This window comes from Thermoascus crustaceus (genome assembly GCF_041956765.1).
Source record: "Thermoascus crustaceus strain CBS 181.67 unplaced genomic scaffold VTN00scaffold_5, whole genome shotgun sequence".
Lineage (NCBI taxonomy): Eukaryota > Fungi > Ascomycota > Eurotiomycetes > Eurotiales > Thermoascaceae > Thermoascus > Thermoascus crustaceus.
The window spans coordinates 471,221-484,072 of NW_027192531.1; the positions used below are offsets into that span (position 1 = coordinate 471,221).

The 12,852-nt window shown below is 53.5% G+C and overlaps 4 protein-coding genes across 4 annotated transcripts in view; 2 read left to right on the forward strand and 2 right to left on the reverse strand.

Annotated features, from left to right (window-relative positions):
* Positions 1 to 63: 63 nt before the first annotated feature.
* Positions 64 to 2,404, forward strand: VTN00DRAFT_7751 (uncharacterized protein; the record flags this gene model as incomplete). The annotated part of the gene is made up of 7 exons (XM_069434529.1): positions 64 to 538; positions 599 to 645; positions 700 to 1,050; positions 1,106 to 1,400; positions 1,460 to 2,223; positions 2,273 to 2,308; positions 2,363 to 2,404. 7 exons carry the CDS (start codon positions 64 to 66, stop codon positions 2,402 to 2,404), a joined length of 2,010 nt encoding a protein of 669 aa, XP_069286017.1.
* Positions 2,405 to 3,151: 747 nt separating this feature from the next.
* Positions 3,152 to 4,490, forward strand: VTN00DRAFT_7752 (uncharacterized protein; the record flags this gene model as incomplete). The annotated part of the gene is made up of 3 exons (XM_069434530.1): positions 3,152 to 3,244; positions 3,306 to 3,431; positions 3,501 to 4,490. 3 exons carry the CDS (start codon positions 3,152 to 3,154, stop codon positions 4,488 to 4,490), a joined length of 1,209 nt encoding a protein of 402 aa, XP_069286018.1.
* A 1,826-nt stretch (positions 4,491 to 6,316) lies between these two features.
* Positions 6,317 to 11,088, reverse strand: VTN00DRAFT_7753 (uncharacterized protein; the record flags this gene model as incomplete). The annotated part of the gene is made up of 9 exons (XM_069434531.1): positions 6,317 to 6,379; positions 6,464 to 6,719; positions 8,176 to 9,171; positions 9,227 to 9,351; positions 9,414 to 9,464; positions 9,516 to 9,638; positions 9,693 to 10,794; positions 10,912 to 10,927; positions 11,013 to 11,088. The coding sequence occupies 9 exons, from the start codon at positions 11,086 to 11,088 to the stop codon at positions 6,317 to 6,319; spliced, it is 2,808 nt and encodes a 935-aa protein (XP_069286019.1).
* A 782-nt stretch (positions 11,089 to 11,870) lies between these two features.
* Positions 11,871 to 12,852, reverse strand: part of VTN00DRAFT_7754 (uncharacterized protein) — a gene marked incomplete at both ends in the record, with an annotated part of 1,903 nt that continues 921 nt past the window's right edge. Inside the window, 3 exons of the mRNA XM_069434532.1 lie at positions 11,871 to 12,151; positions 12,206 to 12,560; positions 12,617 to 12,835. Of these exons, the coding sequence (XP_069286020.1) occupies positions 11,871 to 12,151; positions 12,206 to 12,560; positions 12,617 to 12,835 (855 nt within the window). The remainder of the gene's footprint in view (positions 12,152 to 12,205; positions 12,561 to 12,616; positions 12,836 to 12,852) is intronic.

Consider the following 12,852-nt stretch of genomic DNA (forward strand, 5'->3'; position numbering starts at 1 on the left):
CGACCGTCGAGTCGAGCTCGAGCTCCATCTATACCAGGTCAGCATCTCCAGGACAGCTCCAGCATGTGGCTCGAACGCCTCACGCCCTCCGCTTCTCCAACCCCCTTCAACAGTAACCGCAACTACTCCCCAACACCGCGGAGACCGTCCCATCTCTCCCCCAATCCCCAGCCAAACCGTCATGCGATCCGTCCTCGCTCCTCCTCGTCGCTGTCGCTGACCCCGAACGATTCGACGACATCCTCGCCCAGCACGTCGCGCACCCCCAATGGCATGGTTTACAGGCATGGAGCTTCCGGACGACGTCCCTCGGACGTGGCAGACCCTCTGGATGTGCTGAACGGTATCATCGGCAAGAAGAGGAGTGAAAGTCAGGACAGGGAGTCTTCAGATCGCGCCGCTGCTCCTGTAGAAAGGCCGGCGCAGCTCGTCGATTCCATTGACTTCGAAGACCTCAGTCTGGAGGAGTTCGCCTCGAGGCAGGATGCAACGGACGGGATGTTGAAGAGCAAGGTTGGCGCTCAGACTATCCAGCAGTGTACGGCGTGTCCATTTGGTACCAACTCATTAGAAGACTTGTTGTTAATACAATCTATAGTTGAGCAAGAAAGAGATAAATTTCAGGATCTTCATAACGCCATTGCTGTATGATCGGTTTCATAAGCCTCTGCCCGCGGCTGTGCTGATGGAATCTCTTAGGACTGTGACGATGTCTTGAAAGCGGTCGAATCATACTTGACGGACTTCCAGACCGAACTGGGAGTCGTCTCTGCTGAAATCGAATCCCTGCAAACTCGATCGATACAGTTAAACGCAATGCTGGAGAACAGACGAAACGTGGAGCGTCTTCTTGGGCCTGCTGTGGAGGAAATCAGCATCTCACCCAGGGCTGTCAAATCAATAGTCAACGGACCGATTGATGAAAACTGGGTAAAAGCTCTGAATGAAATAGAAGCGCGATCTGCCACCATCGAGGCGAAGGCTGCCAGCTCCGGTAGTGTAAAAGCGATCGAAGACGTGAAGCCGCTCTTGACGGATATCAAGAACAAGGTCAGTATTTTTCGCGATTGGAGGACTTGTGCTCGTAGACTGACAAGGGTAAAAGGCGGTTGAAAGAATTCGCGACTATCTAGTTTCTCAAATTAAAGCGCTGCGATCGCCTAATATCAATGCCCAGATCATTCAGCAAAGGAACCTCGTTAAATTCAAGGATCTCTATAGTTTCCTCTCGAGGGCCCATCCAACCCTCACCGAGGAGATCACGCAAGCATACATAAACACGATGAGGTGGTACTATCTGTCCAATTTCACGCGATACAACCAGGCGTTGGAGAATCTCAAAATCCATACTACGGACCGGAATAACGTCTTGGGAGGCGACCCTTCTTCACAAAGAAGTGGTGAGTCTTTTTTCCCTCTTCATGATTTTTTTAAAGGAAGATATTGATTCAATTTCCAGCCACTGTCTCTACGGCACATGATCCATTCTCGCTCGGTAGACGTATTGATATTCTCAAGACCAGCAATCACATGGCGATATCATCCTATCTCGCGGAAGAGGATAAGTCAGTTCATGGGATCGAGGTTCCATTCAGGAATTTCAACCTTGCCCTGGTGGACAATGTCTCAGCAGAATACTCGTTCATGACAGAAATGTTCGCCGCCAAGTCGTTCCACCAAATCTCGCGCCGGGCCGTTGAGATATTCGAGCCTGTATTTGCCCTCGGGCAATCTTTGACGAAGCAACTTATCGAGAACTCGACGGACTGCCTTGGCGTGTTGCTCTGTGTACGATTGAATCAGCATGCGGCTTTCGAATTGCAGCGGCGCAAGGTCCCCGTGGCCGACTCGTACATCAACGGTACAAACATGCTCCTTTGGCCCCGGTTCCAGGTGATCATGGACATGCACTGCGAGTCACTGAAGAGGATGGTGTCAGGTTCCGGGCGGAGCGCGGTATCTGCTTTTTCATTAGCGGGAGGCGACGACTCCAGGCAATCCTCTGCGCCACACTTTCTCACTCAAAGGTTCGGCCAGCTTCTGCATGGTATATTGGCACTCAGCAGTGAAGCGGGAGACGATGAACCGGTGTCGAACAGCCTGGCGCGATTGACGGCGGAGTTCGACTCCTTCCTCACGAGGCTGAGCAGGGTCAGCGGAGATGCCAGAAGCCGGGAGCGGTTCTTGTTCAACAACTACTCTTTGATCTTGACGATCATAAGCGTACGTTGTCCTTTCCCCTGATTTTCTACACTCGCTGACCTGTGGTTAGGATACCGACGGCAAGCTAGCAGCAGAGCAGAAAGAGGTAAGTACAAAGTAATCTGTCTTCTTCCCGTGTCGCCTGCTAAATTCTGTCTAGCATTTTGATGAAATGCTCAAAAGCGCTAGTCGAAGAGGCTAGGGTCGTCCACAGATACGCTGAATCTCGATATCATGGTGTCTGTATGGACACCCCCTTTCTGGGAGAGATCACAGCCGAGCGGAATTGCCGTATATGCAGTCTCAGAAATGGGACTGCAGAGCAGGGGCTATATCAAGTTCCCCGGTATAGTCCATGGCAACGATGGCACTGGGGAGGATATGAAATGTAGAATCCGAGACAGGCGCGCTGGTTTAGAAGCGGCTAGGGTAGCAAGGTGCGCCCGGGGAACTTACTTTGAATCCTATGAAGGCCTAGTCTGGGCCACGTTTTTAGCTTTCCTGAAGATACCCAGGCTATAGTTGTCTCCATGCAGGTGTTTTATATGATATATAATATAAATTACGATATCGGCCGATTTGTAATCTGCATCATCCCCTAGGCGCTGACCTGTAGCAAAACTGTGTTGATATAATAATGCAGAAAATTGTTTCTCGCCTGATCAATGGAACTTTGTCAAGAACTCCGCCTTCCTCTAAAGGCATAGAGCTTTGCCTTCCAAGAGGGTCGCTGGTCCACATTTTTCCAACGTGCGCTCCGTTGGCGGAGCTTGGGGCTCTTATCGGTCTTCTCGCCGATTCCACTTCGGTGCCCCAGATTGCGGAGTGCCGGCGCGCGCACTCGACGCCAGAGGACCAGAAATGGGGGGACGGTGATATTTAACTCCAATTATCCCGCAAGAAATCCACAGTTTCAGCGCAGCTGGCGCAATCCTCAACGCACGTCATGATGACCCGTCCCAGCTTGCTCCGTCGGGCTCTCCGTTGCCAGCGACGCTTCTTCTCTGTCACGCGCGCATCCAGCGCCGACTTCACCCATGCGGTATATCCGAAATTCTTCCTCTCTGATACTTGGTGTCGAAACGGAATCTAATTCCACACAGGTTATTGGAGCTGGAGTCGTAGGACTCGCAATCGCCCGCGAATTGGCCTCCAGAGATGGAACGTCGACCATATTACTCGAGCGGCATGGGGCTCCTGGCACGGAGACGAGTAGCCGCAACTCAGAGGTATCTTACACTCAGAATCAGTGTGAGGACCCGTTGAAATATTCCTTTACTGACAGATAACTGGCGCAGGTCATCCATGCCGGTCTCTACTACGGTAAAGACTCGCTCAAGACGAAGCTGTGTATCAAGGGACGGGAGATGATGTACGATCTCTGCGCGAAGCACGGCATCCCGCATCGGAACACGAAGAAGTGGATCGTCGCGCAGAATGAGGAGCAATGGGAAGCATGTCTCAAGGTCAATGAGCATGCGAAGTCTATAGGTGTGCCGACGCGGATCGTCGGGCGCGAGGAGGCCAAGAGGAGGGAACCGGAGGTCAGAGCAGACGGAGGTATCGTGGAGAGTGAGACCACCGGGATCGTGGACAGCCATTCCTTGATGACTTATTTGCAGGGCGATTTTGAGGATAGAGGAGGGGACGTCGCTTTCCAGACCGCAGTCACCCGAATTGAGCCCATCAACGGCGGGAAGGAAGGTTACCGGATATTCGCCACGTCCGAGGATGGCTCAGAGGACTCCATCACCGCCGAGACCCTCATCAACAGCGCAGGGAACTTCGCTTGCTACATCAACAACATGATCCTGCCCCCGGAGCGGCATCGCACTCCTTACTACGCCAAGGGCACGTATTTCTCGTACTCCGCGTCCCACCCCAAGACGAGCACCCTCATCTACCCGGCTCCGATGCCCGGACACGGTGGTCTAGGCACCCATCTCACCCTGGACTTGGCCGGGCGTATCCGCTTTGGGCCGGATGTCGAATGGGTCGACGACCCAAACGACCTGAAGCCCAGTCCCGCACGGCTGCAACAAGCGCTACCGGAGATCCAAGCTTACCTGCCAAATGTTAACCCCGAGGCTATCGATCTGGATTACTGCGGGATTAGACCTAAGCTGTCTCGAGCTGGCTCTGCGACTACCGGGAAAGGGTTCCAGGACTTTATCATACAGGAAGAGGAAGGGTTCCCCGGATTCATCAACCTGTTGGGTATAGAAAGCCCTGGGCTGACGAGCTCGCTGGCCATTGGTGAGATGGTCAAGAACCTTATTCATAGGTGATTTTAGGCATTAAAGCCCTTCATTCGATGGACATATTTCATTATATTAAAAGGTGTACATATATGTCATAAGCTCGACAATGAAACGACACTCTCAAAGAACGTGATGTCTAGTGTCTTTTTTGCACAAGACTGTTTCTCATGTTTGAGTTTCGAATGTTCTTTCAAAAACAGTTTCCTCGTTACTGCACTCCACTTATCCCTTCCTACAAAAGGAGACGATAAACAGTCAATGTGAGAACAATGGAATTTCAGTTCTAGCGACAAAGGACGCCTTGTTTTTTGTTCTATACGAGATGACTCTTTTTTTTGCTGATATACTTTTCCTAGGCATGTCCATATAACTTCTCTGAATCTTGATAGTTCTAACTGCACCATCCTGTCTGTATACAATGACCATAAAACACGAGTTGGAGCTAATCAAATCCGCCAGCACCACACATCACCACAAGACCATAGTCCCTTAGGAAACGGTAAATCACGACCCAGAGTCGGGAGCCCATTGCTAATGCAATCACCAGACTGGTCCTCTTGGAACCTTTTGGGCCAGACTGGCATGAAAATAATAATAATAATAGTAACAATGGAGACTCTGGAGAAGTTTTATTTTTTTTTATCGAACGACAAATCCGTGATCATGCCTTTAGGCCCTGTTGGTGGCCAGGAGCACTCCCATGGCAGATTAGGTACCCTCAAAGACTTGGAAGCTAATAGTTGGATCAAGTCTTCAAACGACAATAGTACCTGTCCAGGCATTTCTGTAGAGATGTATGATAGCTACTGACTTTGATATCTGAATTGAATAGAAGCTGCCGTAGTACTTTTTTTTTCGTACGTTGGTATCTCGATCCATTGAAATTCTATGTTAGATGACTCTATTTGTACATTAAGTATCAACTGGCTTGAGGGCAGACTGGTATGATGGTAAACTGATGAAAGTTTAAGTGATGCACCTATATGCGCAAGCACGTGCCTACAATAAGTTAGTGCAAACAGGCGTAAAGATCTCCAGATCGACGCGATCCTTGTACCGTGCGGCCCGGCGATCTCGAATGAATCAAGCAACATTCGAAGGAATCTACGGCCGACATGGTTGGATTGGATTTGATTGAGGTGGTTGTATATTGGGAGTTCCCGATGGAACCTCGAACTGTTCGCGTAGATCTTCAGGGCGATGTAGGATACGTGAGCTACGTCCGGTTAATTTTGACGGTCAATCGGGAGGTTTACGTCAGATCGCGACATATCCAGATGGTGGAGCTTGAGCCATAGCCCAGTTTGCCCACGACTTGATACCGTCCGTTGAAAACTACCCCGATGTGGACGGCGTAGTATCTCCGGGCTTTATAATTTGGAATGGTTTCTTCTTCGATTAGAATAGAGGGATCTATCAATTGGAATCATGTACTCGAGAAGGTCCGCGGTTCTGAAGCTCGTGATGATGCCATGCGGCGTACTTATAGGTAGACGAGGAGGATGGCGCAGAAGAATGCGAGATATTCGAGAAGAGAATATGCGAGGCTGCCCAAAACAGCAAAAGAATGGACGAATCTGGGCCATAATGGTCGATGGGATGGAAAGACAGTGATTAAAAACGCCTAGCGCGCGCTTCGATAATGGCATTGGTAGATTGGGCAGTTTTCCCATATACGTCCAGATCAGAGACATACAGATTTAGAACACCATATCTACCCAAGCAACGGAGTAGGCCCCTAGAAAGGAGGTTCGTGGCATGGAGAGAACATTTAGGCCGACATGTTTGTCTTGTTCATCAACCCCTTGGGATGAGTCAATATGACTTGAAGATGCGAGCTCGTGGTAAGGCGTTCAGCAAAGACGTATTGAAAACCGCTTGTTCAGGGTGCCAGCTTTGGCTGCTGGGACGTCGCCCTATACAATTGCTGTTAGAATAGATGTGCCTATATGTCTACTACGTCCCACATTGAAGCAGGGTAAGGAGAGAAGAAGACATACAGAAACAGGCGCATCAACAAGCACGCCCCTCCCCGACTCCCCCAACATCCTACCCACCCTCCTCGTCGTCTCCGCATCGATCGTACTACACTCGAGCATCAGCCGTCCCGGATCCGGCTGCGCAGCAACTACCCCCCGGACGGGATCCAGATAGACGTCCTCGACGTCCGTCGCACCGGGGACGATCGAGATGACAACTTTCGATTTATCCGCAGCTTCTTTCGCGGATGACACGATCTCGATGGGCCCATGGACGCTAAATTCAGCGACGAAGCGCTCTCAGGACGAGCGGTTGATGTCATTGATGAAGAGGGTCTGTGAGGGAGGGAGTTTCTTGCGCAGGTTGGAATGCCATGGGGTAGCCCATGCCGCCGAGGCCTGGGGAGGGTTAGTCGCAGGTGATTCTCTCGATCTGGATGGAGGATGTGTAGATTGATATATGTAGGTATACATACCAATAAAGCCATGAGAGCCGTCCATATTCACGGTGTCGTTTCTCGAAAGACCTTTATATATATATATATATATACGTACTGTCAGTATTTACCTAACTAAGTAGGTAGGCAGCTATGTGTCTCGGGAGACACCCCTTCAATGCAGAATTCACAATTTTCTGTTTTCTTTTCTCGTCTCTGGCTTTCCCAAAGTATAAACAAGTCCGACCGACCGCATCGAATGCAAGCAGAGGATAAGAAGAGAAGTAGAGAAGCCAGTCTGTCACATCACACATGCACCGTATTACTGACTGCTTCAGGGATCCTCTTCCGCGTCCGCCGCACGACGTGCATGTGTTTACTGGGTTCTCCCACCACTCCAACCAACTCACGCTGGCACCAGGATGGAAGATGGAAGATGTACCCCTTTTAGTTTTTTTTTTTTTTTTTTTTTTTTGTTATGGGCACCGTCCTTAGCGATCCACATATTAAGAGTCATAAGCAAGGTACAGTATTTAATTAAAGCTTCAACCAAATGAACCCACGTACATAGATCCATACAGACATTCATTCATGTTCATGTAATATACATACATACAAACGTTGGACCACCTGATCCCTATGTGCAGTACATACAGACAGGTACAGAGATAAGCGTGTAAGTAAATGTCCAAAATACCGTTATAATATAATCTCAGATCGAGTCGTCATCCCAGCATCCACTCCAGCGGGCGGATGTATATACATCCATCAATAAATCAGGCTGATATAGGCAAGAGGACCACTGTCCTCGGTCCCGACGCGAATCCGCTCGACGAGTCTTATTCATTTCATCGTGAAGGTCCTTGATCTTCAGCTTGCGCCTGCTAGGGTGAAAACGGCGCTGATAGATATTCCTGCTGGCATACCCGACGAAGCGTTCAGACATGGTTGAGGTTGACTCCACGAAACGATGCTGCGGTAGACTCCAACTGGAGGGATGCGCAGGAAGGAGAATTCCTGATACCAACCGCGAACTGCGGGGTTGTAGTCTGGACGAGCCTCCCTACCAGGCGCATGAGACTCTGATGGTTTCCCAGTCGTTGGTCATCGCATGTCACACACCACACTCGCCGCCAATCCGGTCAAGACGAGGTCCAGGCTTTCGTCAAGGAAGTCAGGAGCGCCATGCTCCCGATATATCATGCAGTCATGTGCATATCAAGCAGAAGCCAACAACGCCACCAGATTCATCACTCAACATCCATCAGCACATCACTCATAATGTGAAGCACATACGAAAACTTCCGCACACTCCACTTCCCCGTGTCCTTCAGCAGACCTGCATAGTCCAGAAGGATGCGCCGCGCGGACTGGTAGCCGCCCTGGTGCGGGACGCCCCGGATGTAGATAGTCCCGCCGTTGCGGATGAAATTCGTCGCAGGGTCATCCGTCGCAGTGAAGGACTGGCTGCCGCGGGGCTCCATGAAACTGGTGAACCCCTCGCTGCTGATCTGCTGCCAGTCGATGTCGTTCAGCAACTCGACTGATGCAGCGCCGACCTGGGTCTCCGCAGAGCGCGGCACCATGAACGTGTACAGACCCAGCACAAGTGCGGCGGAGAAGAGGGCGAAAACGGCGTGGAACATGGTGTCGTCGGATGCTTTGCGGTTCGTCATGAACTTGTATATCTGAGCGGCATGCAGGCATGCCCTTCTGGCGGCTGGGGTCTGTGACCAGGCCGCGATATCGTCGAGTGCTTTTCTTGCCGGGGAGGGACCCGCGCGTCCTGCGGCAAGATCAAAGATTTGTATGTCTGCAGTGAGCATCATGCACATGTAGTGCCACATTATAACGCAGTTGGGATTGAGCCGTTCGAGCATTTCGCCGTAGCTGTTGATAACCTGCACTTGAAGGGAGGGCAGGCACCTCGCACGGCCGTCCATGGCGTACGTGTGACAAGGGGCGAACGGGTAGCTCGCGCGGTTCGAGAGAAGACGATGGTACGCTTCTGACAGTCGAAGCTGGATCATTGCCAGCAATCCGTGCATGCAGAAGTCGTCGATCGGAGCCTCCAGAGCTGGAACACTGGTATTCTCTGACGGCGACGTCACTGTAGGCATCAAGATGCGTTTTCCACCGCGGATCAACTGCATCCATCGCGTGGAGGAGTTTGCTCTGAAAAGTGCCTCATGGCAAGGCAGTATGATCTGTACCGAATCCGGCACGACAATGGGGCTTGTGGACAGGAAGGACGAGTACCACGAGTCCACAAGCAGAAGACCGACGATCAGGCTACAGGGGGTGGGTCAGATCCGGGAAGTCAGAAAGCCGCGAACCGGGACCATACCGTTTGGCAGACTCAACTCTGCTCCACGCCTTCCACCTCATTTCCATGTCAGGTACGGCCTCGAAGAGACTCATGTCAAGTATCTGGCCCTCGTTTGCTGTGAAGAGCCCATGTCTCTGAGCGATCTACAAGGTGTCAGCAGGAGATCCCTGCGATGCTCCACTGATACATATCTCTATTCACATACCGACAGGAGATTCACATACAACATCTGACATTGCTGCAGATGCTCCTTTTCCTGTATCCCGATTAGATCATGATCGTCTCTTGAACGGTCAGAAAGACATACCCCAGTCATCGCAGCAAGGTTGAGCAGCAGAAAGGCCGTTGCAAAGGTGGACATGATCCCCACGGGAGTACCACTGCCCGTGGCGCATTTTGCCAGCTCTCCGCTGACTTTTCCAAGCACGATCTATATCAATCAGCCTCATGTTGGTCGTCCGCGGATAAAAGCAGGAGTACACACTCTAAAGCTCCTCGAGACAAAACTCGTCGTCCCCTTCGTCCCAAGGATGAGCATTCCGATCAGACACATGACAAACAGCAGAGGCAGACGTGTCCGCTTCGCGCAGAAGGTTGGCAGATGCACAAACGGGACCAGGGGATGAAAATCCCGGAAATACAGGTCGAGTGCCATGTCCAGAATCTCAGCAGGTGGAAAGGATGGGGGTCCGGTGCTGGAGCCCGAAGCAGCTGGAGAGAGGGCGTCGTTGTCGGCCGAATTCACCTGCGACAGAGGGGGCTGCGTGGACCCAAACACGGCCTGCAGCTGGAGTCGACATTCCTCGTCCAGACCGTAACGGGATCCTTGAGAGGTATCCGACAGGGTGCCCAGCGGATGAAACGTGTGAACCGAGAGTATATTTTCCAGATCACTGCACGCCATGTCCCGCCACAGACTGTTCATCAACCGGCCGACGTTGTTCGGAGGTGCCAGCCAGCACCGCTGGACCTTGGCAAACCGCTCATTGGGGATGTTGTCTCCGGACTTGATGGTATCCATCGAATGTCTGTTGTGTCTTTCCGGTGAGATGGCAATGTTCTCGCCTATCAATCCAAAACTGGCGTCCCGCATCAGATCCAGGGAGCCCTGGTGCGAGACGCTGTCGCCCCGCGGCTCGAGCCACAGCTGGAGCATCTCGTTGGGCATGGCATCAAAGGCAACCCCGCGCGGGGGGTTCTGGTCGGTGGGATTCATCGGGGGCACCTCGTTCCAGCCGAAGTAGGGCTGCTGGTCGTCGATCATCATGGGGTTCATCTCAGAGTCGGTCCGCGCGTGGTGGGCGGAAATGTCCGCTAGAAAGTCGAGGGAGTTGGACTGCAGCCCGGTGCCCGGGAGGGGTACGTCCCGGGGCGTCGGGGGCAGGTTCTGGAGCCGGGAGACGTCCGGCCCCAGGCTGGGCAGCACGCGCTGGCCGTCATCGCGGTGGTCAATGGCAGGGGAAGGAGCAGCGACGGCGGCGGAGGGCCGTCGATTGGGAGTCTTGTCCGCGGCGGGCTTGCCGTTCATGGCCCCGTTGGCAGCCGCTTGGTTGTTATGGCCTTTGGCATGCCGGCTCAGAACATCACTGCAGGTGGTTAGACAGGTCCTTTTGTATGCAAGTACGTCATATCCTAAAATGGGGAAAGCTCCATGTGGGACATGCCTCCGGGAAAAGCGCTTGTGGCAGACATTGCACTCATACGGTCGTTCCTTGGTGTCTGCAAGGAGTCAGAAAGAGAAGGGAGATGGAAAGACACCGATAGAGAGATGGAGACAGAGAGAGAGAGAGAGAGAGAGACATACGCGAACGCTCATGACGCTTGAAATGCTCCGTCTTCTTGAACCGGCGGTCACAGATGGTACACTTTCTCAGGACCATGACGAAACTCGCGGGTGGGCGAGGGAGAAGGAGAACAACCGGTCAAAGGGCATCGTACCTCATGGAGGGAGGGGAGCAGAGCTTCCGGGGTCGGGAGGAGAGGAGAGGACCAGCGGAGGCGGTGACCAGGAAGGGAAGAGCAAGCAGGCAGAGCAGCAGAAAGGTCCCTCGAACAAGGAGAGCGCGTGCCGTTCTACAGACCCGCCGGCGTCCGGCGAGCAACGGAGAAAACCCACGGGGTTAAGCCGGCCGCGGGTGGGGTCTCGCGCATCGTCACGCCGGCGCCGGCCAGGCTCACGCGCTCTCTTCCCCACGGGGAAGCCGCCAGCCTGGGTTCGCGCCGCCGAGGCCGGTCTTTTCCTCAGGGCGTCACGGGCTCTGCTCTGCCCTTACCCTGGCTCTTCTGGCCTCTTCTGGCCGACCCGTGGCGTCGTATGCACCGCTCTCTACCCTGCCTGCCCGCTGCGCCGACCGTAGTACGCTCGCTGACCAAGACGCTTTGACGCCCATCCCATTGGCCTCTGCGCCTGGCCGCTAGGGACACGCAGGTCCCACCCCACATGACCGCCGGCAATCGACCCCGGAGCAGCTACCGAGAGCCCTACTACAGACAGAGCACGTCGATCTACGATGATCGGGTCGAGACCAGCTGCTAAACAGGACGAACACATGTAGACGTGTAAATACATGCATTGCAACAGAACCCCATCATGACCATCGCTTCGAGGCATAGTCCATAAATAACAGATGCATACTCACATACAAACAGACAGGCTGCATTCTCACAGCGCGACCGCATGGCCGTTGGTCTGCGCGCCCCCCTGCACCAGCGCGTCCAGCCGGGCGTCGTCGTAGTACGCCTCCAGCCGCTCCTTGCGCGCCGCCCTGTCCGCCTTGACCTGCTTCAGGATCTCCTTGATGTGCGGGTACCGCGAGAACTTGTCCGGCAGCGCGTCCCACACCTTCGGGTCGGTGCCCTGGTTCTTGAACGTCCCGCACCCGCCCCGCGCGTACTCGGTGAACAGGAACGTCCGGCTGCTCTCCACCATGATCGTCATCTGGTCTGCTTCCTCTCAGCACTATTATCCCTGGTACTACTTCTGGATGGAAAACTTACTCTCCAGGATCCTCCGCGGCTCGTTCTCCTGGATCCGCATCTCGTACACGTACGCGTCGTTGAAGTTGCCGTGCGGCGTGTGGCTGACCTCGACGCTGCCGCCCCCGGGCAGGAAGTCGTCCGACCGGCCCAATCCACTTCCGTACAGGCAGGCCAGGAATTCCGTCGCCGAGTTGCGGTGGAAGTACGGCAGCCGGAAGGTGTTGGACGCCACGTCCCAGCGCGGTCCGAACCACAGGAAGTCCGCCAGCGGCGTGTTGGGGTCGCGCGACTTGGCCGTCAGCACGCAGTTGACCGACGGGTCCGTGTGGTCGATCGACGTCGCGTTTTGCGACGAGAACTTGGTCAGGTCGTACTGTACGGGTATATCAGCCAGATGTTCCCATTTCATCTGGATTTGGACGTACATACCTTGTAGGGGACAACGTTTCCATGCCACGCGACCAGGTCGTACGGGGAGTGGTCCTGCTGGATGGCGTTGTACTTGCCGTTCGCCTTGTTCACGATGATCCAGTCCTCGTGGAGCTCATCGTCGATATAGGCAACCGGGTACAGGAAGTCCCTGGGGTTGGCCAGTCCATGACCGCCAATTGGCCCCAGATCCGGCAACTCCCACATGGAACCCCAGACCTCCGTGATGTAGCCGC